At 41.8% G+C, this 27,946-nt stretch overlaps 1 protein-coding gene across 1 annotated transcript in view; it reads left to right on the forward strand.

The window, feature by feature from the left end:
- Positions 1-2,016: 2,016 nt before the first annotated feature.
- The window catches only part of SLC9A9 (solute carrier family 9 member A9), a 327,170-nt gene continuing 301,240 nt past the window's right edge, over positions 2,017-27,946 (forward strand). The window contains exons 1-4 of the mRNA XM_075068481.1: positions 2,017-2,372; positions 13,656-13,858; positions 19,964-20,041; positions 20,742-20,818. Coding sequence (XP_074924582.1) covers positions 2,198-2,372; positions 13,656-13,858; positions 19,964-20,041; positions 20,742-20,818 — 533 coding nt within the window. The 5' untranslated portion in view covers positions 2,017-2,197. The remainder of the gene's footprint in view (positions 2,373-13,655; positions 13,859-19,963; positions 20,042-20,741; positions 20,819-27,946) is intronic.

Raw genomic sequence — 27,946 nt, forward strand, 5'->3', positions numbered from 1 at the left:
TTGGGTTCAATATAAAGACATAACCATAGAACACAGATTGTCTTATTGTTTGCTCTTTTTGGTTTGTTGACCAAAATTCAGAGCATTAGACAGACAATCTACGGGCCAGATTCCATAGTCCCATTGATTTGCAAAAAGTTCCTGCCACCTGTAACATATTTAGGCTGTCTCGGTGAAAAGCTGCAGTATCAAACATGCACAGTTAGTCTTAAACTAATTTTTTAACAAGCAGGAAGAACAGCACATGAGAACTTCCTGCAACTTGCCATGTGCAGAATAGGAGAGTGCTGTTGTTTCTTCTAATACATTATACCACTTATCATAGTAGTACAAACACTTTCATTTCTGAACTGAGAAAATGTGCAAATCAAATGCCCCGTCCCTCCCTTACACTGATATCATTCTGCCCATCTGGCTCTAACAGTCTGGGAAGAGTTTTTATTTCAATAGTGTAATCAGGATCCCTCTACCTAATCCTCATGTATTATTTTGCTGTTTCCAATATAATGGATAATAAATATTCAATTGTCTAACTCAAAATCTGTTTTTTGTCTTGTTTTTTTACACTTATTCCTGTCTCATATGGTTAATGAGGGATGTATGAATTGACTTTGCCTTTTTTTGAATTCACCCAGACTTCATGGGTTCAGCAGATGGACTTGAATTCAAATGTCCTTGTCTGACTTTACACCCTGCCTATGAGTGATGAGAGGAACAGAGCAGAAGGGAAGAGAGCCATCCAAAGGAGAAAATGAGTTGCAGAGGGGGAGAGCAGAGCAAAAACACAAATACAGGGTGACTTTGCAAAAAGAAATAGGAAAGAAGAGAGAGGTGAATTAAAATATAACTATGGGGCTATATCATCCCCATCTATACAGAAACTCCCTGGGAAGAGGAGGTAGGAAACACCATGAAACTGGCTATACATAGTGACCAGGCCATTGCCCCTTAATATAAAAATGGTTTGAGGGCTTGCAGAAAGGACAAAGAAGCCATAGTCTTGTATGGGAAGAAAGGTCTGCTTGGAGCTGTGGACACCTTGTGCAGAGCAGGGGACACCACACCCAGCTGGCAGCATTGTTGCCTATGTATTTGTTTTGATTTGACTCATCTCTGACATTTAAGAGGTTGAAGGGGCACCATCAGTTCAAATCTGGCAGCAAATGTAGGCTTTCTGTAAACAAACTTGTATGGAGTCTGAGACAAAGAGAAATGCTTTGCTCTTCTCTCTTATAATACTCCATTGGCTGGAGGTGGTATTTAAACACATGAATATTCCCCTCCAGTGTCTGCACTCAAATATTGCAGCACTGAGCTAGGACATGACAACCTGAAAGTGAAATTGACTAGAAATTGCTATGAAAGTAGCCAGTTTTATTGCCTACAGTGAATGGAAATGGGCCAGCAGCATAAATGATGAAAAAAATAGTTTAATTTGTATTGTTTTTCTAACTATGGTGCTATGAGCTTCACGTTGGCAGCCCCCCTGCTTTCACTATGTGCCCCAGGAGTCTGTCCATCCAGCGCTCATTGCAGAATTAGGCCCTGAATCATGCAATCTTCATTAATTTTTTATTTGGTCTTTATGCAGGCAAACTCCTATTGTAGTAAATCCCAAGCTTCCTTGCGACTAGCACTGTAGAGTGGTAAAATGGAAAAGTTTTTTTTAATTGTAAAAACATAACCAACTTGTCATTTATGCCACTTGTTCAGCATTAATTAGGGTTTGCCTATGTGAGATGCTCAAGGTTCTCCTACTATGATTTTATGAAAAAGATTTTTAAAAAATTACAGGAACAAAGTGTTGTGGACACAAACTAATTTTTGCAAACAAACAAAAAATAGTTTTTGGTAGGGTCACAGAGGTTTGATAGGTTCACAGAGCCTCAAATTGCACAAACCTTATGGATCTCCATTTAAAACAAGAACAATATAATGATGCAATCATAACATTACAAATGAGACAGGACAGCTTTAAGAGAGAAACAGGAAGCTGTAACTAGAATCCAGCTGAATTCTGAGCTGGGGTAGTTTGCCGTGAGGCTGCAAATAAAGCAGATGTGTTTGTGAATTTCAATAGGGTCTAGACTTTCTTTTACCAAAGTTAATGATACAGCATTTAACCTGAGGTGTTTTCTTTATTTTGCATTTTGTTCCTCTTCATCCTCTATTTTAAGTACTCGCATATGGGAATGAAATGGAAAAATTAAGGAAATATATGTCAGCAAGAGATGAGGATCAGTTTTATCATCAGGGAGCTGTGGAATTGCTGGTCTTTAACTTTTTGCTCATCCTTACAATATTAACAATTTGGTTATTTAAAAATCATCGATTCCGCTTTTTGCATGAAACTGGAGGAGCCATGGTTTATGGTGAGTACAAATTCAAGTGTCAGTTTAGTATTAAACTTGTTGCATGTGTATAATTAGACACTTGAGCTCAAGTGCTGACAAGGCACAGAAAAGATACTGAATGAAATGCCACTAGCCTATTGAAATGTGCAGTAAAAAAAATGTAACTCTTCAACTCTCACAAAGCAGATATAGGTTGACCTGTCAATGGAGTAAATGTCATGAATAGTTTATCTTAGCACTGTGCAGATAATTCACTTCCATGGGCAGATCTGAATCTAATAACTCTTTGGGAGTATGGGAGTATAGGATGCTTGTTTCATAGGAATGAAATACCAGGTTGAAAAAGATTATTTCATTTGAATATAACGCACACATGTGTGTGATATCCAATGACAGTGTGACACTAAGTCACAGCAGGAATCTATTAGGAGCTCATGGGTCCAGCCCTGTGGTCTGATTCAATTTCAACAAGCTGAAGATTTTTGTTTTGTTTTTCATTGTATTGTAGAAAAGCAGATTTTGAAAAGTCAATCTCTGACCCTCCCTGAATGTTTCCATCATATCTGTATTTCAGTTTGCCTCTCTTGTTCTAATCTTCCTTGATTAAATTTTCCAATATTTTATTTAACTTATGCATAGGACCTTCTGCGTAGCCTGCTGCAATGAAGGTCTCTGTCAGTTTAATTATTATATGGAGGGAATGGGGGGGTATTTCCCCGTCCTTCCTTTCACTCTTGTTTCACTTTCAGAAAAGTTGTGTGATCTCCATTTTGCTTTCCACAAAACGTGTCTTGATGACACTGTCAAGGCAGGAAAAAGGGATACAAATTATCACTTTATACATTGTGCATCCTAGCCACAAACTGTCTGTGACTCTGACTTTCCTATGAATGTTATGATGCTGCCCCATGTATTATGAAATTCACATGCTCTAAGGTTGCATATTCTAAAATATATTTGAGCCTGTTTGTCTGTCAGTTGCATGCAGTATTTCCATTGAAGTCATTGACATTGCATGCATGGAACTTGGGATAATAAGGCCCATGATTTTAAGACCACTGGAGCGATACATTTGAAGGTCAGTAGCTGTTTCCACCATAAGTGGTATCTTTTAAAGGAAGAGGGTTAGAGTTTATTGGAGGGTTAGAGCTGAGGTCTATCAGTCTTAACGTTATCCCTTTAAAACTGTTAATTACACAAATGAACACAGGATTTACCCTTCTGTACCAGATATGTGACCTGTTTAGGTCACTTCCTGCCTCTACCAGTGATCTGATGCTTCAGAGGAAAGTAAAAAACAATCTTGTATCAAGTCACTCATGCTATTCTAAATAGGTGGGTGGGGAAGAGTGAGTGTTGCTTTCCTTCATACCTGTCCCTGCCTCTATTTTGAAAGATTGTGTTTTATAATGTAACTCTTTACTGGCAAATAACTAGAGTGGTGGAAAAGGAACTTATGTGACAATCCACCCTATTTTATTTTATCTCTAACTTCTCGGGTTTTATGTCCCACGTGCAAATAAACTGTTAGTAAATCAATTGAGATTAAAAAGCAATTCTTGGTAGAAGGTTACAGTTCACCACCATTAATAATGGCATTGATGCAGGGCCATGCAACCATTTAGGCGACCTAGGCGGCCGCCTAGGGCGCTAGGATTTGGGGGGCGCCTTTTTCTTTGGCAGCAACCGCGGTGGCCAAATCTTCGGCCGCCTCGGTCGCTGCTGGCATTTAGGTGGAGGGAGTTGGGGCAGGGGGGCACAGGGAGGGCCACCTGCAGCAAGTAAAGTGGGGGGCAGCACGCAGGGGAACTCCCCGCCCCAGATCACCCCTGCCCCACCTCCTCCCCAAGCACGCCGTGGCTGCTTCACTTCTCCCGCCTCCCAGGCTTGCGGGACCTAAGCTGATTGGCGCCGCAAGCCTGGCAGGCAGAAGAAGTGAAGCAGCCACAGCATGCTCAGGGTGGAGACGGAGCAGGGGTGAGCTGGGGTGGGGGTGGGGGCCTCAGGATGGGAGTGCGGGGGGGGAGGGAAGGTGCAAGGTGGAAGTTTCGCCTAGGGCATGAAACATCCTTGCACCGGCCCTGCATTAATGTGCACAGTTTAGATAGTTCTACTAAAATAGTTTTTATACTGTACAAACCACCTCTAATTGCATTTAATTATATACATTTGCCTGTTATTTTTTGTTATTAATCTCTGCATGTGGGAAAATTGATGAAATACTACTCAGTATTTTCATTATGGCCAACGTGTAAAATATTACATTTTTCTAGGATTTACACACAAGACCCTTCTCCTTAGCATTCTTTCCTTCTTCTGTATGGTGTCCTATGTACCACTGATAATGTTACTTGCTGTGTTAGACACAAACCAAAACCTCAGATTCAGAACCCCATACTTTTGCCTAAGGTTTGGACTGGACCTGAGCTTAGTGGCTTGGGTTCTCCATCTCTGGTTCGTTTTGAATGTACCTTATCAAAACTGACATAAAAGCAAAAAGAGGGTGGGGAACGCAATCCAACTTCATTTAAAAAAAAAGTCAGTTCTCTATCTTAGGGTTTGATACTGCTGCCCATCGCTGTTGTTTCTGAGCATTTAATGTCAATAACATTTTCAACTCCTACGATGTGGAATATTTGTCATTGCCTTGCACCTTGTGTAGCCAGGAATACTGCTAAGCAGAGTGTCCCTTTTAGAGTTCATTAAATTCACTTGCCAGTTGAGACCTGTGCTGAGGCCAGAGTGAAGCTCTGTATTGAGAAATTCCTGATCAAAGGATACTGAGTCCATTTAATCTTCTATTATTTATGACAGACTTCAGACGAAGAGAAATACCTATCTATATGCATTACAAGCTTAAGCTGTTGTCCCTCCTGCACCTAGCAATATTGGGTGTGGCTTTAGGTATTCTTAGCAGTGTGAAACAGTAGTGGTTACAGGAAACCAGCATTTCAATTGTAAACAATTGTAACAGACCAAACCCAGCAACTTCAGAGGGAAATCACCTTTAGGAATCTCTACAGGACCATGTGCTTGTACTGGGCCAAATTCTGTTCTCACTTACATGGCAGTCAAGCTTGAGCAGCACCATGAGAACTGCTTCTCCATTGCCTTGAAACATATGTAGCCATTTACACCAGATTTTACAATCAGATCAGTAGCATTTTACACCTAGTTTGCATAGGCATAATGCCCTGACTCCACAGTTCCTTGTATGAAGGCACAGATGTCTGCTGTTTGGATCCATTTTTAGGTTCCACATGAATACACAGTCTTCAAGGCTATGAAGAATCAGGTCTATTTATTTATGAGTGAGTTGTATTTGGCCAGCTCTTTGCCGACAGTTGCACAGAAAGATGTCTGGGTCTGAAACAGCTGGCAACGCAGTGTGTGACCATTATTTATGTGCGTGCCATTGCAGAAGATGGTCAAAGAGAAATATGAGGAAAATTAGCATAAGGGTGTGACAAATTTAGGGCCTGATCCTGTGAGGAGCTGAGCACCCACAACTCAGGCCACTGAGTCCCATGGACAGAAGAATGCAGATTCATTCATTGGTTTGCCTTCCAATCTCCCACTGAATTTGTGTCTCTGATTCTTGTAGCTAGATTCAACAGTAGCATTCTTGGTAATGCTCTGGGATAGGCCAAAGCAGGCAGTTGAATGAGGTGTGAAGAAGCATCTGAGTGTCAGCATGGACAGCAGGAAATGTTGGCGTTTACACTTCTAACCATAGCACTTACATAACAGGGCCCTTCCTTTGAGGAATCTGAAAGGTACTTTTGAATGCCCAGCAACAAATGCCTTGGGACTGGCTTTTAGAAGTGCTGCGAGCCCAACTGAAATCAATGGTTTGAAAATCAGACACGTACTGACCACCCAAATCAGTGGTCACTTCTGAAAATCATGACCTTGACAGTAGGTCTGCATCTACACTACAGGGGTCTACAGGCATAGGTATGACACCTTAGCTATGTCAGTATAGTCTCGCAGTGTAAACGTACTCTCAGGTAGAGGGGGCCCAAAGCCATTAGAGCTTTATTGTTGAAAATCAACACCAAACTCCAGTTACAAATAAACTGAGGCACAGAGGGCTGGATTCATCACTCTGCTTCATCAGATTTATGCTGCTGTAACTCTGTTGTAATCAATGGAGTTTTATTGGTGTAAAACTAGAATAATGCAGTAGAAAATCAAGTGCAAAGAACTTAAATGACTTACCTAGTGTCACACGGCAAGTCAGTAGTAGGGCCAGCAAGACAGATGGGAAGAGCTGTTACAGTCACTGTCCTAAGACACTAAACCGTAACTGCTTTTTTCAGGGAACTATTTACTGGAAGTGGGGCAAAAATAGTGATTCAAGCTTGATCCTTTGAGGTTCTGAATGTGTGCTAAGTACTTCCCAATTCCTTCAGAGGGGCTGTGGGAGGTCAGAACCTAATAGGATTAGGCCCTAGAAATGGGAATCCATAGTTTGGGGTAATATGACAAAAATCACAATTTTCCTTTTTTCAATTAATGTAGGAATGATGAAAAGACATCTTCTAGGTATAATTTAGAGCCTGGAAAAAGGATGATCAAGGAAGGTTGTAATAGTATAGTACAAGTTTGAGAAACATCCATAGCCACAATGGATTTTGTAGTTGGAATATAAAAGAGAAGTAGTGTTCTTAAATCAAACGTGAAGAAATACAGGTCAGCTCTAAAATAATTATTAAGCAGTCAGGAGAATTAAGCAATGGACTGAACTGCATAGTATGGTTTCTGAGTCACCTTCATTTAGAGGTGTTCAGAAATAGCTAGATAAAATCCTAGTAGGAGGAATATCCTCTTTGATACGAGAGTGTGGCCTTGATGACCTCAAAGGTCTTTTCCAACACTATTATCTATGATTAAGGGTTTGATCCTGCTTCCACTGAAGTCATTGGCAAAATTCCTATTGACTTCTATGGAATCAGGTTTGGGCTCTAGTTGGGGTATTTCTGGGAGAGAAGTAACAAATGGTAATGCAATATTTAGAAAAAAAAAACACCTGTCACTTTAAAGTGTCTTTTTTCTAATTCAATCCCGCATCAGAATAGTCACTTTTAAAAAGGAATTGTCCGAACATCTATACTAGTCACTGAAGGGAAACGTCTCGGATAAAGGGAAACTGGGAGGAGAAGTGATGTCCTAACTGGATTCTCACTTCTAGAATGTTAGGGATTGATTCCTACTCAGTGTGGCGTGCTCTCAACCTTGCATGATAAGACCCCGTATTAATGACTAAACTCCATGTTCAACTGATGTTATCATATGTGAAGCTGTCTTACTTGTGCTCATGGCATAGCAACCTGTAATAGTGCTACCTGGTTTCTTATTATGTGAATAAATCCTTTCCTGACTTGTTCGCTTGCAATTTGTTATTTTTAACAGCGTCATTGCTGGCCTTCCATTCTAAAATCTGGGTTTGTGCATTTGGTTCCCATTCTATTGAAATGAATGGAACATATGAGGGGTTGGCATGTGTACCTGGTATTAAAGGTATGTTTTGCATAGGGTCCCCCATATATTAAACACAGAGAACTGTTTGAAAATATTTCCATATTTAGTTGCAGTGTTGGGAAACAGTGGTTGCAAGGGATATTGAAAATATTAGTCCTGCTTTTATTAGGTGTGTTCTGAATGCTTCTTTAGAACCTATTGTAAATATTTTTTTTTGGAGCTGGTGAGAACAGTATAAATGGGAAGGTAGAGGCAGTAGAAATAAAGGCATATGCTACATCTTTAGCCTATGTTTAAAAAATGGGATGATTTTAATTAGAATCTGGACTAGGGCTTCTGAGTACAGCTAAACTAGAAATATTAAATATTTTATACAAAGCAGAAATGTATGTGAGTTGATGATAATGCATAAACTTTAAAATATTTATTTTTTCCTGAGGTTTTATATTCTGTATATTGTCAAATCAGACCTATGGTAAATGCTTTATTTCTTAAGGAATAATATGACTGCAATAGTTAAGTGGTCTCCAGAAACATATTGAAGTGATACAGCAGTTGTCTCTTATAGATCCTTCTATGGAGCTTTCATTAATTTTCTGAATCTAGGGATTTGAATCCATCTATACTTCAAATTTAAAACAACATAATGTTCCTCTGAGAACTCGAGACTCAAAAGCTCCATTAATGCTCTAAGAATATTGATTGTCAACATCTGCTGTACTTAATGCTAGCCGTCCCTGTCTGTCTATTGATACTCACAAAATTGCCAATTTTATTTGTACTCTAAAACCATTGACAATACCTTTAAGCATCCAGTATGCTATCCTGACCCATATTGCATCTGAGGATAGGATCCAAACTAGGAGAAAGAAGCAACACAAGCCAGGCTTGAATTCTAGTTGTCTTTGTCAAATGTTGATTTTTATTTCCTTAAGACCTTAAAAGCACCATTCCTGCAAACACACATTGATCAGCTTTACATATATGAATATATTCAGGTACCTAAGTGTTTGCAGGACTGGAACATCCTGTAGTTCTGTGTGACTTCTTTGGAAAAGTGAAGTGAAATGCCAGACTAACCATTTCTGAATATTATCTGCCCCACCAGAGAAAACTCACAGAAGACTGTTTGTGACTACTGTTGAAGATATCATATCTTGCAAGGACACAGAATAAGAGTTGCCCTTGTAGCTTCCCATCTTAAACTTGCCACCGCTGTTTGAAATAATATAACCCAGAAGCCAAATTAATGAACTTTCACTAGTATAACAGAGAACACAATTTGACCATGTCTCAGTTTCCCTAAATGTGCCATTAATAAGTTAAATGTGGCTTTATGTAGGGAACAATGACCCTTCTGAGTGGTCTAGTTTTTCAGTGAAAGGCCCAAAGAAAATACAAGCAAACCTTCACCACAACATCTTGGCTGGGAGACAGAGTCATTTTCAATGTATGTGTTCTCCCGGTCTCCTATTCCCCTCCAGCAGGGTTCTCTTGGCTCTGGTCCCTTCCCTGGAGTCAGGTCTCTTACCACTGCCTGAGGAGGAGGCTTCCCTGGAACCAGGGCCTGCAGAGATCTGCCAGCTGCAGCTCTTTTCTGGGACAGCCTGTAGTTCCTGAGAGGCTGGGCTTCCTGCCACTGTTTAGGAGTTCCCTGTCCCTAGGAGCATGCCTGCCAGGCTCCTTCTTCTGGTGAGCTGTCCTACGAGCTCCTTTCCTCAGGAGCTTCCTGTCTCTATGATCCCCCCAGCTAAGGCCTAGTAACACAACTAACTAACTGATTAGGGATTCAGTTACTTCTAGGTGGATCTGAGTTGGCTCATTCTCCCTTATAGGTGCCTGTTGCAGGTAGTCTGATCCTGGACTTCCCTGACAGTCCTCATATATTTAAAACAGTAACCAGAACTTGGTTTTATGTATAGAACATATACTAGGTTTCTCAAAGTGTTTTATGAAGCAGTGATCTATTCAATGGTAGCACAGAGGCTATGTAGGCAAAACATGACTGCCATCCGAGAGCCACAGGCTGATCCCCACAATTAAAATGGCTGTCATTTCCCTACAACCTTTGCAGGTGATAGTAAGATAGCTCCTACTAAAGATGGCCACTATCTCCCATTCTTTCAGTAGGAGAGAGTCCGGGCTGACTCAAGGAAGATGGCTGCCCTACATCGAGAAGAAATAGCTTGGGGAGACTGGGCAGGTATGGAATGGTGAGGAGTAGAGGAGGATAGTGAGTTAATATGGGGTCAGGAGAATTTTGAAGCTAAGCAAGAACACTGTACGGAGTAAATTAATATTGAAGGACATGCGGGAGCAGGTGAATATGGGATGACAGCAGAATTTAGAGGGGTAGGAAAGGAGGGTGAGGGAGCAAGCAGGCCCACTATGGGGACACAAATGAGGGTCATACAGGTAGACTTTGGTGGATGGAAAGGAAGGGAGAATGCTGCATGGCAGAAGACTGAAGGGGAAGGGAAGGAGAATGAACAAGCAGGGGAACAGTAGAAGGGTTGAGACTGATGGCAGATAGGGTCTGGGGATTGAGAGAAGAGTCTGAGAGCTTGGGACAGAGCGAAAGAGAGCTGGAAAGAAAAGGATGATCGTTATCCCACTCAAGGGTCTGAGAGAGGGTGGGTGGCATCCTTTCCAAGCATCCAGTGGGAAGGTCCACATTTTTGCATGTGCATTTAAGGTTGAATTTTCAACCTGTAATAATACCTTGTGAGACAGGCAGTTCCCCCTAAAGGATACATAATCTGAAGTCAGACTGAAAACCCCAAACTGTTTTAACCAATTCATTCTCATGGCTTCCTAAGGTCTGACCCTTGTCTTTTGAACTCTGGGGGTTGGCCATCATGATATTAATATTTTGCACTGGAACGTTCAGTGCCTGCTTCCCTTCCCCTAAGAATTTTCAAGAAGTCTGTATGCTACCTCTTATGACAGCTAGATTTATTATCTGATTTATTAGGCACATTTCATATGACCTCAGGAAGCAACCTTTGGACTCTTAGTTGGCTGTGTGAATCCTGAGGGATTTAAAGAAAACATCCCTTCAGCATTATTGCTATTACACCATCTTTGTCTTACTCCATGAAGCTAAAATATTACATCTAATCTGATATGCTAGAGGCAACCACTGTTCAGAGACCTCTACAAAACTGGCCAACAACAAGATTGTTCCATCTCTCTGTCTGTCTAGGCATTTATACCACTCTCATCACCATAGTATTTGGTTACTGAATGAAACTTCAATATTAGCTCTAAATTTTCTGACCTCTCTGCGGGGGGAGGGGGGATTAACTACAGTGATGGAAGAGCCCCTCCCATTGCTGTAGTGAGTGGCTATACTGAAGCGCTACAGCGGTGCAGCTGCACCGCTGTAGCGGTTTAAGTGTAGCCACAGCCTAAATATGAGCTGAATTAAGCACACACTTTGGAGCAGACATGCTGAAAACTGCTGCAAAAACTACTTCCCAGGATCATGTAAAGTATTAACCCTTTTCGTCTGTGCTGATTTCTCTATGATACCAAACTGGGAGGGATTCCAACTGCTTTGGAGGACAGGGTCATAATTCAAAATGATCTGGACAAATTGGAGAAATGGTCTGAGGTAAACCAGATGAAGTTTAATAAAGACAAATGCAAAGTGCTCCACTTAGGAAGGAACAATCAGTTTCACACATACAGAATGGGAAGAGACTGTCTAGGAAGGAGTATGGCAGAAAGAGATCTAGGGGTCATAGTGGACCACAAGCTAAATATGAGTCAACAGTGTGATACTGTTGCAAAAAAAGCAAACGTGATTCTGGGATGCATTAACAGGTGTGTTGTAAACAAGACACGAGAAGTCATTCTTCCGCTCTGCTCTGCGCTGGTTAGGCCTCAACTGGAGTATTGTGTCCAGTTCTGGGCACCGCATTTCAAGAAAGATGTGGAGAAATTGGAGAGGGTCCAGAGAAGAGCAACAAGAATGATTAAAGGTCTTGAGAACATGACCTATGAAGGAAGGCTGAAAGAATTGGGTTTATTTAGTTTGGAAAAGAGAAGACTGAGAGGGGACATGATAGCAGTTTTCAGGTATCTAAAAGGGTGTCATCAGGAGGAGGGAGAAAACTTGTTCACCTTAGCCTCTAATGATAGAACAAGAAGCAATGGGCTTAAACTGCAGCAAGGGAGATTTAGGTTGGACATTAGGAAAAAGTTCCTAACTGTCAGGGTAGTTAAACACTGGAATAAATTGCCTAGGGAGGTTGTGGAATCTCCATCTCTGGAGATATTTAAGAGTAGGTTAGATAAATGTCTATCAGGGATAGTCTAGACAGTATTTAGTCCTGCCATGAGGGGACTGGACTCGATGACCTCTCGAGGTTCCTTCCAGTCCTAGAGTCTATGAATCTATGAATCTATGTTTAATCAGGGGCGGCTCTAGCTTTTTTGCTGCCTCAAGTACGTGAGGCAGGCAGCCTTTGGCAGCGCACCTGTGGGAGGTCCCTGGTCCCACAGCTTCAGCAGCGCACCTGTGGGAGGTCCCCGGACCCGTGGCTTCGGTGGTGTGCCTTCGGGAGGGCTCCGGTTCTGCGGATTCGGCAGGGCATCTGTGGGAGGTCCCTGGTCCCGCGGATTTGGTGTACCTGCCACTGAATTGCCGCCAAAGCCGCAGGACCGGCGGACCTCCAGCAGGCAAGCTGCCAAAGGCAGCCTGACTGCTGCCCTCTCAGGGACCAGTAGGCCACCCCCGGCGGCTTGCCGCCCCAGGCACACACTGGTGCCTGGAGCTGCCGCTGTGTTCAATAAACCAATTGAGCGAAGGTATCAATAAATAAAATGAACTCATTGATTATTAACAATACTCACAGCACACGTGGCAAATTGGGAAGTATTATTTTCTCCATCTGAGGGACACTGTTGGTGAATTGACCAAAGTCCCACAGGCGGTCAGCAGCATAGCTACACTGCAGCTGGGGTTGTGATTTGCAGCTTGTTTAAATCTCAGGTGGGTATGTCTAATCTAGCTAGCTCGCTAAGAAACAGTAGTGAGGACATGGCTGCACAAGTCCGCCTGACTCCCCTAAGCATGTGCTTGTTTGTGCAGCCCATACTGAAGCCTGTGCTGCCATGTCTTCACTGCTATTTTTAGCAAAGTAGCTAGAGCACAGCTAGCACAGGTATATCTATGCGAACTGCAGTATAAACATACATCCCCAGCTGTAGTGTAGACATAGCCAGGAGCTAAATCTAAGTCTCTGTGTCTTAATCACAACAGCATCCTTCTTTCCTTTCTTTCCATTTTTATTGTTCATTATTTATATAGCACCATAACTGCATAGCTCCTTACAATATGCAGAATGTCTCCTGGGACAGAGTGAGTAACAACTTGCCTGACGTAACTTTAACACAAGAAGTCTTCAGAGTTGCTGAGATAAGAACATTATCTCTTGACTTCCTCCAGTACAGTGTTTTAGCCACAAAAGCATCCTCCCACTCTAAATATGCACTTACCACACATACCTTATTAGGCATGCAGTAGCTGAGTAACATGGTTAGTAAAAACATCAGAATAACCCCAATACCTGGATCACAGAAGTATGATCTGTTCCAAGTGCATGTAAAACCCTCATGTCCACCCCTGTATTCATCCAGAAATTGCCATGTCCTTCAGTGTTCCATATTCATCCACACAACACTGCCTGTAGTGCATCTCGGTGGTGCTGTTGGTGAAGGAGCACCCCCATACTTTTCTTCTCCATGTCTACAACCAATGCTGTATCAGACACTTACAGTATTTTAACCTCTTATGTTTCTAATCTTCAGGTCTCCTAATGGGATTAATTATACGATATGCAACAACACCAACAGACTTTGAAAGTGGAACTGTCTATCCTTGTGAGAAGCTGAAGTTTGGCCCACCCACTCTACTTGTTAATATAACAAACCAAGTATATGAATATCAGTACAAAAGGGAAATCAGCCAACACAACATTAATGCTCACCAAGGCAATGCAATGCTTCAAAAGGTAAAAGGATTATCCACCATTATCCTTGTATGTTATGAAATGAGTTCTTGCTGTATTAACTTATGCCACTGTGAAAGGAGAATCTGTCCCTATTTATAGTGTGATGTGGACACTTATTTTGATTTTAGGATGACAAGGGAGGAACAGGAAGGAGAACAGACAGAAAAAGGAAATAAGGTGAATTAGATGTCCAATTGCTATGAAACATAAAAGAATAATAGTTCACCACTCTGCTGCAAGCAGGAGGCTGTGTGTGAACAAAACAATTGCCTGAGTTCTCTGGTATGACCACTTCAGCCCCCACAAATATTGGCTTTATCTTGAGAAGATCTGGTCAAATCATATTAGAGAGTGATGAACTCAACACATTTCCCCCCATCAGCCATTGAATAAATTACTTATAAATCAGTGTTTTCATTACTTAAGCAGCTCTACTTGGAATCAAAAATTTCAAATGTAATGTTAATATTAAAATCTAAATTTTATGCTCCCTCTCCCCCACACTCCCTTTTTTCTAAATTTCTAAGAAAGAAAATGTTGCAAAAACCCAACAAGAACTTTTCATAACAGCACATTTCTCATGTTGTAATGAGAGATAAAAATGTGCATACCAAGGGTTCTAAACATGTGAGGAACTGCTTAAACTTCCCTTTTGTTATTACACTCCATTACTGTATGACTTCGAATTCCTTCATGTGTGTTGCCTTGTAACTCATTTACCTGTGCGTTATAATGGTAATTGTTATTTAAACTCAGGAGTTGTGTTTATGTCTGTAATATAGGTCCCCCTGCATAGAAGTCAGTGGGATTACCCACAAGCCTAAAGTTTTCCACATATTTAAATTCCTTGCTGAATTGGAGCCTGTGTATGTTTGGTTATTGACTCCCTCAGGAAAAATTAGGCTGATTGAAGGTTGTGATAGCAAACCTGGGTGGGTACAGGAAAATAATGGGACCTCAGACTTATTCAGACTTTACTGAGTCTTCAGGCTTTTTCCTGGAAGACTATTGCGTCTCTAGATAACTGCCTATGGCAAGTAGCTCTGCATAGCCACAACAGTCCCCCTTAGTAGAACTGGCGCTAGACATTAGCAGTAGGGCCCCGAGCAACTCAAGGGGTCCCCCCATTTGCTTTTTATTATAAGAAATTGCCTGTTTTAGTGTTGGGGGGAGACATGCCTCCTTAGGCCCCCCAATGGGCTAGCACCAGCTCTGCCCCTTAGCCTGCAACCATGTCAGAGTCAACCTAGCAGCTAGGAGCAATGTGGCAGCATGGAGAGTTTTCCTTAAGTATCGCAGTAGCATGTGTCTCTAGTGCTTGAAGTGTCACCTTTTGCCTGACATCCAGCTGTGCTCAGATGCAATGAGCAGCCTAGTTTTCAGCATCTTCATCATAGCACTCACTCTGGAGCTGAATAACGGCTATTATGAGAATAGAACTGCATAAATTGCAGCCTTGTCAGGGGATCATCCTCCCCTCTTTCCCCAGCCTGGCACCCTGAAAAGATTCTCTAAAGCCTCAGCTCTGTGGAGTTAGCATTGTGGATTTCTTCAGGCCACAGGGAGGGGAACATGCTGCAGATGCTACTTCTTCAAACTATGCCTGTGGGATTCACTCCATCTCCACTTTACATTATGCAACACATGCAAATTCAGCAGAATTTAGAAGTTGAAAACAAGCCCCAGAGAGCCTTTCCTGCCTTTGGTTTAAAAATAATAATTAAAAACAATGCTTGCATTTTGGCCTATTTCTTGATTGTTTTGTGCAAACCAAAATTCCCCTTTGACTTCATCATATAAGGTTCCTGAGCCTTTTCAGCAGTGATTAGCCTGTGCCATGATTTATAAATATCTTTTTGTTATATCATAGCATTGTTTTGAATAATAAAAATATGCAATTAGGATTTCTGTTGCCTATGGAAATAAGGTTAATCTAATTTACTTACTGACTTAATTCCCATGTTAATATGACATTTGAGACACTTGGCTTAGAAGAGTTAGTGGTAAAAAGTTCTTTCTCCATCTTATTTCCCATAAAGTTGTCAGTGCAGCTAAATTTACCACATCCCATTATTTGCCAGCCGGTTCACATTAGTCTAATAACTCAAAGTAAGCAGAACAGTGTAAAAAAAAATATTTTTTTGCTGAGTTCTCACTTCCTGTTTATCAAATCAAGTTATCTGTTGGTAAGAAGACGGAAGCAATTTTGCAGTCGGGTCTGCTTGCTATAAAGCTAAATAATCCATCTAGTATATTGTAGCCATTTTTTTTTAAAGCACTTTATCTGGACAGAGGAGGAGCAAGCCATTATGCTAATATCATGCTGTCACTTTTAAAGACATTAATATGGGGCGCCCCCAGACAAAGAACGAATTGCACAGGCTTATTATTACAACGTCTTTTGTTTCTCAGTGCTAGGCTGTAAACAGGATTCTGTTGTACTAGGAGTTACTTGAAATGAAGTTAAAAAAGCAGAACACTCTCTCTGCAGGCCTGAATTTGATGGAGAATACAGGCACTATACTGGCAATAGCAAGGCCGACCATTTTTTTATTTTTTGTTCAGACCTATGTTCATACTAACATCACTTTTGAGAAATCATTTTAATGAACGTCTTATTTTATAATGAAAATGTACTTTGTTTTTCTTCCCCAGTCTTATGTTTCAAGAAGCAAAACACACAGTAAAAATACATCTGTTTCATACATATAAGACTTGGAATGCACTGAGGAATGCACTTTGTTTGAACTCTAAGCGATATTCCATTTTTATTACGTCTTTTTGTTTTTCGCAATGGCACTTGTAGAACAAAATGTGTTCCATATGGCGGCCAAAGCAGTGGGCTAGATTCCATCCTGTATTCTGGCCTTTTTCCACTGCACTTGGACCTGGCTAAACCAGGAAGTGAGAGCTCTTTCTTGGTGTAAATCTGGTTTATAGCAGCTCTCATGTCAACAGTTCAGCCCATGATATGTCCCCTGCTATAGGGGACATATCAGGGAGGGTAGGGGTTTGGGGGTCTTCTTCAGAGTGGAATTAGAATGGAACTGTGTTCTGCCAATTCTCAGCTGAGGTACAGTCCTTTAGGGACTGCTGCCAGCTGGAGTAAGTCAGAGCAGTACAAGAAGAAATCAAGACAAAATGAAGAGTTCTCTCTTTCTCTTTTCTGCTCAGTGGATTTCTGTGCAGGAGATAATGTGGGCAAGATCCATAAATTCCCATGGTTGTTATGCAAAATCTGTTTTTCCTACCAGCTACACATATCTGTCATACTGAGTTCAAATCCTTAGCATTGTAGTTTTTCATATATATAGATAGATTTCATACATATATGAGAAAAAGGGATGTACTTCATTGAAGTCAGTAGATGTATAGCAGTTTATACCAGCTGAGGATCTGGCTCAATATAGATTTATGCCTCAAAATTTTTGCAAAATACTATACATTAAAATGGAATAGGGAAAAATGTTGTTTTGCTTCCTACCTGAAAAAATGTTTTTCAGATAACTTAATTCCACAAATTGCAGGAATGGTGATTATAATAAAGTTTTTTCCAAAATTATTAAAATTTGCCACTTTCAATTAACACTTTTTGTTGAAGAGGTGAAGTGCAATGCACAGGATTAACCCACAAAGTGCTGGCATTTTCCAGATTGTGTGCTACTGTGTGAAGACCAGTGATGGATTAGCCACGGGGCCAACAGGAACCGTGCCCAGGGGCCCTGGCCAATTCCCCCCCCTCCCCCCAATAAAATAGGCGCCCCTGCTTCCCTGCAGGTCTTTGAGGGGGTCAGATCAGTCTTCCAGTCTGTGTTATCACTTCTGTGGAGTTTGTGCATAGAGTTCCCTGAGGAGGGGGCTTAATTCCTTACAGAGTACTTGCAAGCCCCAGATCCTCTCTTTGGTGTGTTGGGAAATACAGAAGATGAATTTGATTACTCTGGAGAAGTCCTCTTGGAATCTCCATTCGGTAGGATATGGGAGTTTCTACCAAGTTCTGAACAGTTCCAAAAACAGTTCCAAATGTCTGGGAGCTCTTGATCCAAACTTTGTTCCTCATCTCCTGTCACAGAGGCAGATTAGGATTTTTTGGGGCCCTGGGCCAGAGCAAGTGGGGGCCCCTCCCCATCCCTTCCACTTGCAGTCCCCCCCAGTGCTCCTGCCAGGAGGGCTTGAGATCCAAGGGCTTGCTCCAACCCCCCAGGAGGGAGCAGGGCAAGCCACCATGCCCTCATCCTGCTTCTCACCTCCTGGCAGGAGTGCTGGGCAGGCAGCAGGAACTGGGTCAGGGCAAGGGATGCACATTTTTCCAGGCACCCCAAATTGGCCAGGGCCCATGGGGACAGACCCCATTGGCCCAGGGGCTAATCCACAACTGTCTGTTCAGGTAATGCTTTTGTTCTGTGCTGAATATGGAAGCTTTTTGGTTGTTGAATTTTGAGTTCAGCATCCCATTTTTGAAATTCCATCAAGTCGGACCAGTTTAATCTGTATTGTTGCCACAAAGGTTTCCTTATTTGTCTTCCCATCAGAAGTTCTGATGGAGATAGTCCAGATGCAAGCGGTGTTGACCAATATGCCTAGGAATGCTTTATATGGGGCCACTGATTTTTGCAGTGGTCTTTTTAAAGTCTGCAGTGCTCTTTCCACCTGCCTGTTATTCTGGGGGCAATGTGGATTCCTCCTACAATGTTCAAAATCAAAGTCCTGTGCAAAATGTAGGAATGTTTTAGAGGTAAATTGAGGCCCATTATCAGATATGCAGACTACAGCAACTCCATGAGGTGTAGATATTGACTTTCGTTTCTGAATGACCTGTGCCAAGGAACACTGTGTAAGTTTAGCAAAGTCAAAATATCTGGAGAATTAATCAGCTATAATAGTGGGAAAAAATAAATCTTGTGGCTATCCACTGCCAAGGTCTTCAGATAGCTTTGTACAGAGTAATGATTTGGAGATTTCCCCCTCCTCCCTTGTTACATATCTCGCAGCCTCTACTGAGGTGTGACTTTGCCTGTTCAGACTGGGCCACCACACAGATTGCTATGCTCATGCTCCACACTTGGTTGTACTTTGGTGTCCCTCCAGGATATTGGAGAGTATCTTTCTGAAGTTCGTAGGGATAAGAATGTGTGTCCTTTCAGAAGCAGGCTATCTGGCATGTGAAAGGTCATTTTGGTCTTGTCAGTATGGTCGTAGGTCAGTTGGAAATTGACTCCTTTGACCCCACTCTCCTTGTTTCTGGCAAGTCTCATGCTTTAGTTAAGCTCCAATTTGCTGAAGTCAGCTGGTAGATACTGGACTTGCTGCAAGAACAAAGTGTGGACTTTGTCATCTTTCTCTAAAGCTTTTTCATCTTCCATTGGTGGCTGCCCCATTGGGTCTTCTAGATAGCGTTTCTGCTGCTCTGGAATGTGTTCATTGTTGAAAGAAAATCACATTAGCTATAGCCAAAATCTTTGAATCCTAGGTGGAGGGTTTGATCCCAGTAATACCACTAAGGGCTTGTGGTCTGTTTCTTTATTAAAACTTCAAGCCAAATGGATATGCCCTGAGCTGTTCACAGGCCCAACTGACTGCTAGCACTTCCTTTTCTCCATTTGTGCTACTGGCTCCATTGCTGTGCTGAGACAGGGCTCTGATTCCTTCCTGCGGCAGATTCAACACTTTCCCTGCTCACTCACTACTCTGGCAGTCAGGGATCTTTTTTGTCCTCTACTGCTTCCTCAGAGAGAGAGAGATTCATGGACTTCTGACACCATGTCATGTGAAGGTATAAATATAGAGAGCCATGCTTTAAGCAGCAACTAGTGAGCTCCCTAACCAGGAAGATCCCACATTTGTTAAGATGTTGTAACACATCCTAGTCCTCTCTGGTAACTGCAGAGAATGCAGAACAATATGAACACTCCACACCTGCCAAATCAATCCTTTCGGCAATTGACAGACATTGCATATCTGATTCAAAACCTTTCCCATTAAAAAACAGACAATTTAGATTAATCCTGATTTTAAAATGACCTGACTCTCACTTAAAACCTTCCATAACATACTGAATGGCTGCTTTACTTTTTCCTTACTCAGTATCTTTGTCTTTTCTGGCAGATGACATTTGATCCTTCGATCTTCTTCAATGTTTTACTGCCACCCATTATATTTCATGCTGGATATAGTTTAAAGAAGGTAAGTGATTTCTCTCTTAACTTACAGAAGGTGGGTTGGTCTGATGGCTACTTTGTAGTGCCACTGTTACATTGGTGGGGAGAAGAATCTAAGTAATCATCAGTTTGAAATTATTTTGCATGGTAATTATTTAGGCCATTTCATATCAGAGAAGAGAATAAAAAATAACTGTTTAAGACTTCAAACTCATGGGCCTGATTCTGCTCTCTGTTATGCTTCTGTAAGGCTCTGATCTTGCACTTCAAAGTGTGGGTGGATTGCTGTGCCCATGCAAGGCCCCTTTGAAGTCAGTGAGGCTCCACATGTGTGCGGCAGTTCTCCTACTATGCAGAATTGGGACCTACATCTGTGTGAGGGAGGGGATTCACTGTAATATTTACATAAGTCATTAAGAAGCTGAGCTTTCATTATGACCACTAACTGTTTCATACATGACTATGCAATTCATACTTAAGATGCAGAAAGGGAAGATCAGTGACATATTGACACTGACAGAACGTGAGAGGGTCTTAGATCATATTTTCAAAAGCGTATTTGAAGCCTATGGTTTGTTTGTTTTTCCAGTCCTGAAGAATTACTGTAGCAACTGCCAGAATGACTTGAATGGGACTCCTAAAATCAGTATCTGAACTTGAATTTAGGTCTCTAAGATGAACTCTGCTAAATTTGACATTGTATTTTTCACACTTTGTTTCCCCAGAGACATTTTTTTCGTAATTTAGGATCAATTTTAACATATGCCTTTTTGGGAACTGCCATCTCTTGCATTGTTATTGGGTAAGTGAAATTCACATCCTATTATTCTTATTCAAGTTTAAGATTAGTCGATTTTCCTGATAAAAGGGCACATGATTTACTGCACCAGTGTTAGTCTAATATGAAGGCATTTTCCTGCATATCTATTCCTAAACAATGAAGTTCTATCTTCAGGTGAGGTTGAGATGGAAAATTCAAGATGCAGTCATGGTATAGGCTGAACCCTTTCCTTGAGACACTCAGTATCTTACACACTTGGGCCCTAATTTGTGATCTTCATATAGGCACAGGCTGCCTTTTACAGTCATGTAGCATTAACATTTTATCTGTCCTCCAAGAAGGAAGCATTCTCCTTGGGGAAACACGCTGTTCTTTACTGGCATTCCATTTACAGGACAAGAAATCTCCAGGAAGAAAGGAGGAATTTGAAGGTTCTTGAACTGTAGCAGATATCCAGTATCATATACGGAAAATAGATTAGAGTCAGTGGGACAATGAGACAAGCTTCAGCCCTGGTCGTGTAGGAAAATTCCCACAGCAGTAAAAGGCTAATAACTGGTTCTGAACCAAGGTTTCTTCACGGAGCTCTGCACCTGCACAAAGCCCTGCTGAAGCTAACGGAATGCCTTACAGGGTCTGCCTATGCAGAGCTTAGGGTTGGGACCTAAGACTTCATTAGCCATCTGTCTGGGATTGTGTGGAGTTGAAGGAGAAGGGCTTATTTTACAGGTTACAAATTTGGGAATTTACTGAGGTTCAGCTTTCAGGTTAGCAGCTTATTGAAACTTGTAGGTTACCTGAGATCCTGGTATGTGTAATTCTTAAATGAACCATTTAAGTTATTCAGCCTGGTATGCAAGGATTTATGGTAGCACTTCAATTTTATGCATGTGCTTTAATTTAGAAGTGATCAGACTTTTGAACCTAGGCAGAGTGCTTTCAAATTGTGAAAGCAATTAACTTTGACTTCTGTCTTCTTGCTTTTTTATAACAGATCTTAAGTAAAGTTATATGTGTGCAGTCAAAATATATGTTCCTTTTCAACATCATCATAAGACAGAACTTTCACATTTAATGTCAATTCAGTATTACGAAAACATCAGTGACTGATGGATTAGTCTGTAATTCAAAGTTTAATACTTGTAAAAACTATCCTTTCAATGGAAGCAAGACAAAAATGGATATCTTGACATCAGAGTTAACTTTCTTGTCATCTTAGTAAGATTCAAAGTAGCCAACAGCACACACAACTTGCATGTACTATAACAAACCCATCATCACCTAGGATTTTCTGGTTTTTATTATACTGCATGCTTTGGTCTCTCAGAATTTCACTGACAGTAGAGAGAAATGTAATCATCATGCTCCAAAAGCACAGGTCCCTGCCACATGAGCTGAAGAAAAGTCTGGGTTAGCTGGTGGCTGTGCAACTCCTGTCACAGTTGAGTATCAGAGGGGTAGCCGTGTTAGTCTGGATCTGTAAAAAGTGACAAGGAGTCCTGTGGCACCTTATAGACTAACAGAAATATTGGAGCATGAGCTTTCATGGGTGAATACCCACTTCGTCAGATGCATGTGGGTGTGTCACAGTTGAGCGGTTCTGATTCCCTCTAGTAGAGGGCAGAGAGACACAAGCACACCAGGCAGTTTCTAAACAGTTAGCCAAATGCTTAGCTGATGGAAATTGGCTTCAATGGAGCTCTGCCAGTTTATACCAGCTAAGAATCTGGCCCAAGGTATCTGGGTAAATGTGTACTTCCCCACGTGGGTGCATGTAATATGTATATACAAGAGGCTGAATAATTTTTAAGATCAGTGCTACAGTGTATGCAAGTAACAGAAGCTGTATATCTGGAACCTGGAGAACTTAAGTGAGGAAGCTTGTTAAAATGGCGTGCTAGAGATAAGAACTTTTGGGTCTTATATGTGAAAATATCATTTATGTGGCATCAGGACTAATGGATAAATCGCCAAAGATCTGGACTTCCATTTAGATGTTTATCTGAATTATTTCAACTTTCAAGGTTTCATCCACCTTGTTACTACTGGAGCTGGTTGATTAATAGTCATCAAATAATGTTCTCAATTTTTTGCCAGATAATGCTGGCTTTTATTTTTTTATGTAAATTATTTGATGAATATTTAGAAAATAACTATGTCAAACTGTGGTTAGCTCCCTCCCTCCCTGCAGCAGTCTCCTCATTTCCTCCTCCCTGGGGTCTTGTTCCACGGTCCAGCAGTTCTGCCAACCTCTCTGGGTCTGGATACCTCTCCTTTTGAACTCCTGCCCATCCCCGATGTAAACCTTCTCACTCTAACTCTCCTTACCCAACACCCCTTTCTCTAACTCAGGGTTTCTCAAACAGGGGTCATCGCTTGTGCAGAGAAAGCCCCTGGCAGACCGGGCCAATTTGTTTATCTGCTCCGTCCACAGGTCCGTTAGAACGCAGCTCCCACTGGCTGCGGATCGCTGTTCTGGGCCAATGGGAGCTGCTGTAAGTGGTGCGGGCCGAGGGACTTACTGAGCTTGATTGAAAAGAAAGGAGGGGTGGGGAGCATGCAACAGAGTGCCAGACCTGCTTGTTCCTGCCATAGAATTCTCCAAAGTTTGACTGGGGGCTGGTGCTGGCAAATTCAGGGGAAGTTATATATATATATGTACATTTCAGAATATTTTGTCCTGGTTTCTAATGGAATCACTCGCGGCCCCTTGACTTCACAAGTCTGCCTGAGTCATGCAGTGATAAAAGCACATAACAATGTGTCTTTTTTACTCTATCCTGGAGGTAACGCTTACCAAGTTTGTTCTGTTACACTGTGTAAATAATTACTGTTACAGCTGGCTCAGTGACTGGACTCTGGCCAATTTTAAGAGAAGCAATAGATTACTGTTGGGGTGGGAATAATTATGTGCATTTTTATGATCTTTTAATGCATCTAAATAACTTAATACAACTTTGAAAACTCGGTGAAATGGATCCTTCTAGTAGAAGATGAACTTGATTAGTTTTTCAAGGTTTTAGAATACCCTTCCAAGCACTATAAAGGCCAAAAATATATATAACTACTTTCAAGGGTGTTCAAGATGCTCCCTGGCCATTCTCAGCCAGTTTTATTTGTGATTTCATAAGTTGGCCAGGCACAATGGTGTTTCAGAAAGAAATCATGTCATGTTCCCCACATTCTTCTGTTTCTAGACATCAGCGTTCTTAGATCTGTGCTAATCTGCACATGTGGCTTCAATGTACGTTGTCATTACATGAACAGTATCAAGTGAACATGATTATAGTAAAAGGGACAGCACATTTGAGTGATTAAAGTAAAGAACTGAACATCGAGGTGTTCTGGCTTCTCTTCTCAGCTCTGCCATTGATTTCCTGTGTGATACTGGGCAAGTTACTTAACCAACTTGTGCTTCATTTTCCCCTTTTGTAAAAAGGGAATAGCAATACTTACTAGATGCTTGTGTCACAGCTTTATGTTCCTCTAATCAAAGACTGTGTTCTATCTTAATGTTTGTTAATATTCTGTGTGGTGTAGTAAAGCAGTGTACAGAACCTAGGGGCATATGATTCCCCCCTTCACATGGTGATCTGATGAGCAAAACTGCTGGCAACCTGCAGCCTGGGGGTTTCTCCTAGAGATGCCTGGATAATTCAGTGATGGAGGCCATTTTATTTCCCAGATGGATAGAAGCAAAACTCTTTGAAAACATTGAGCATCTATCTCATGGCTTCCATACAAAGTGGAAAGAATCCTGCTTCTCCACCACTACATCTCTATCCCCACAGGGACCATAGCATGCCACCTGAGCAGTGTGCAGCTGGCTGGGTGGAGCAGCTGAGGGAACAACTGCTCTGGCATGTTGTCCTTTTGGCAGCATGATTTATAAGTCCATGCCTGTGCCTTTAACACCAGGGACGGGGTATGGCAATGAGAAGTGGGGTTGTGAGGAAGCTAAACAATGGAAGCACAGAAATAGAGATACCCATACTATTAATCACCCAGCAGGAGTAAGGGAGCACATATGGGAAAGAGCCCATGGTGGTTTTCCATGAGAAATGGCACCCCACCCCTTTATTCCACTCTTCTGTTGGTCTTGCTCCAGCAGGCAATGAGGTGCGTAGGAAGTTCTCGGATCCATGGTTCTCTGGAAGCAAGCCCTCCCTTTTCATGAGAAGGAAATGGGCCCTTGATACAGAGCTGTAAAGATCTGGATTCTTCCCAAGTTTCATGAAACAACATAATCACAGTTAAACTTGGGGGGGTGCATGATTGGAGTTGTCTTCTCAAAGATTCAGTCAGATCGGGATACCTTCTATTTTTCAATTTTTAAGACAACCTCTAAAATAACTGGAACTTTTAATGTTTTCTCTGTGATTTCCCAGGCAGCATGTCCTAAGGAGAGTATTTTGTGCCTTGGTATTGCAGGATGCTTTGCCAGCCAATCCGGTGAGCCTTGCATCCTTTTCCGTAGACAGACTGATGTTGTGTAGGTTTATGACAAAGCAACGTAACCCCTCTAAACTTTGAAATAAATGACTGAAATATGAGTCTCTAGACTGAGAGGCTATTTTTTAATACACAAAGAGATATATTGTTGTCATTTTTAATGCTGAAAATGCCCATAGGCTAGAGCCCTGCTGAAATGCAGTAGTCTAAGTGCATGTAAGCCTTTTCCCCAGGATTGTCAAATATGAGAATCCACTTCTTGAGTCTTGCTTTGCATTTGGGATTTGACTCCACTACACTCCGAGAGATGCCCAAAAAATACAGTGATGGCAGGTGGCCCTCTAATTACCTATCTGGATAGAAATGACACTCTTTGAAATCACTGAGCATCTCATGGTTTCTGCCTGAAACTGTAACTCTGCCCAGGCTGGCTCAAAAATGGGAGCAGCATCTGGGGTGTATAATCCATACTGACAGTTGGTATGTCTGCACTGTGCACCCACTTGGAGCAAGAAAAGAAAAAGGAAGAGGAAAGGAAAGAGAATTAAAAACTTGGTAGAAAGAAAACAGACAATAAACCCCATAAGGAGGAGCTTCACTCCAGAGAGAAGAGATGGGGGTAGGGCAGAATTAGTTGTAATAAAAACCAGGAAGTAGATGGCAAAAATGAAGTAGTTCCTTACTGCAGAATATTAGCCATGTATTTGAAGGGTGTGTGTGTGTGTGTGTGTGCATGTGTGTACACGTTCATGAGCACACAGGCCAGTATCTATGTCTGTATAGCTTTGCTGCAGCCTCCCCCTCTAATTTGGGTGGTTGGGCTTACTATAGGGTGGCTGGGTGGTATTTAGTGCCCTAAGATACACAGGAGGTCAGACTAGATGATATGGAGATATCTTCTGGCCTTAAACTCATGAATTTGCCTCATGCTCTCTGTCCTACCGACTTATAAAGCAGCTCATTGTAAACAATCCAATGGCTGGCCTGATAGGTGATATGGTTATTAGCCGGTGCAGCTTGTTACCATCGGTCACCTGATCTCTCTTCAAAAAAGCAAGACAGTTGGTGCAGATCTGAAGTAAAGAAGCGGGAAACCTCATAGTGCAGAAGCCTTTGGTGAGCTGCCAAGAGTGACCCTGGCAGGAGTAGCTATGATGGTGCTTGCCATCTCTCTGGAAAATCACTGCTTTTGCAATACAGGGTGAGTCTTCTGGGGCTTGACAGAGGAACAGTGTGGCACTTGGATGGGAAAGCCATAATCCAGTGTCCCCAATTGTGGAAGTGGGAGACAATGGGCCATGAGCTCTTATTGTAAGCAGTGAGTCCTGCTCGGGCATCGTTGCTTTAAACCAAATCCTGTGCTAAAGTATGCCAGGCCATGCTTGTCACTCACAGACATGCCATATATGAAACTACAAAACTTCCCCCTCAGGCCAATTTCTCCCCTTTGCACCTGAGTAAGTCTGAGTAGTGAAGCTTACTGCAGAGAGATCGGTAGAAAGGTGAAGAACTCCTCCTTCCCAGCCTTGGAGCCTCAGCAAAACTACTACTCCCCCTCCATGGCAAGTGATAGCAGCTGAGTCTGCATAGTGGCAAATCCATTGGCCCGGTCTCTGCTCCTCCTGAGGTCAAGCCCCCAGCCCTTCTGCATGAGGATGCAGGAGAAATCCTGAGTGTACAGGATCCTATCCATCATGAGTGCAATCACACTGCTTCTGCTCCACGGGAGGGTCTACAATCACACAGGGGCCAGGGCAGTATTTTGCTTTAATTGAATTTTTGGTGGAGTTAGTTGCCTTTAAATAAAAGTCCGTATCACTAACTGCTGCCTGGCTGGCATTCTATTCTCTGCGACTTTAGTTTTAATGTAGCTCTGCTAATCTGATGGGAAGTATCTTTCAGAATCAATGCCTGTGGCAGATATTTTCAATTTTCTCGAAACTGGATGAGTGCTCAACTAATTGTAAAAGCTTGGATACCTTGCTATGTGCCTATTTGAGCGATAGCCCAGACAGTGAGTGGCAGGGGGAGCAGGAAGACTTGGGTTATTTATTTTAACACCATCATTCTCCAGATCAACATCCTCAGTTCAGGCTGAAGCCAAGCTGTCAGCACATGAGAACTCTGATTATTTTCTTAAACTTGGCCTTATCAGAGATTTTTGATTTGGTTTTACTTGGGTTCTCTTGGATTTCAATGCCAGTAACACATTTCATATATTCGGAATGCAGTACATTTTGCATTCACTTACTCATATTTTTCCAACTTGTCTATTAGCCTTGGCAAGGAGATATCGTTTTCCTGGTATCTAGCGCTGTGTGAAATATGCCACTCAAACAGCAGAAGTATTTGCTGGAAGACCTGATTCAAGCGTGACCTGCCTTTGTGACTGCAGTGAGTTCTGCCTAAGTAAAGAGTAAAATTGAGTGTGGACATCAGGATTTGTCTCAGAATATGAATGACTGTGTTGTTGAAGACAAATCATGGAATATAAACAGCACATGTGGTCAATGTTATAAGGATTTATTCCAAGGTCAACATCATTTCCTGGCCCATAGTGATACTTTAATTCTGTTATGTTTTGAGCTAAGAGCATAGCATTTTGTAATACAGAAATATAGGTTTGCCTTCTTGTTGCTTTCACCTTTAACCTTAATTCCCTCAGCCATTTTTGCAATGTGTGAAAATAACTCAGAA

Source organism: Chelonoidis abingdonii, chromosome 8 (genome assembly GCF_003597395.2).
Source record: "Chelonoidis abingdonii isolate Lonesome George chromosome 8, CheloAbing_2.0, whole genome shotgun sequence".
In the NCBI taxonomy this organism is placed as follows: Eukaryota; Metazoa; Chordata; order Testudines; family Testudinidae; genus Chelonoidis; species Chelonoidis abingdonii.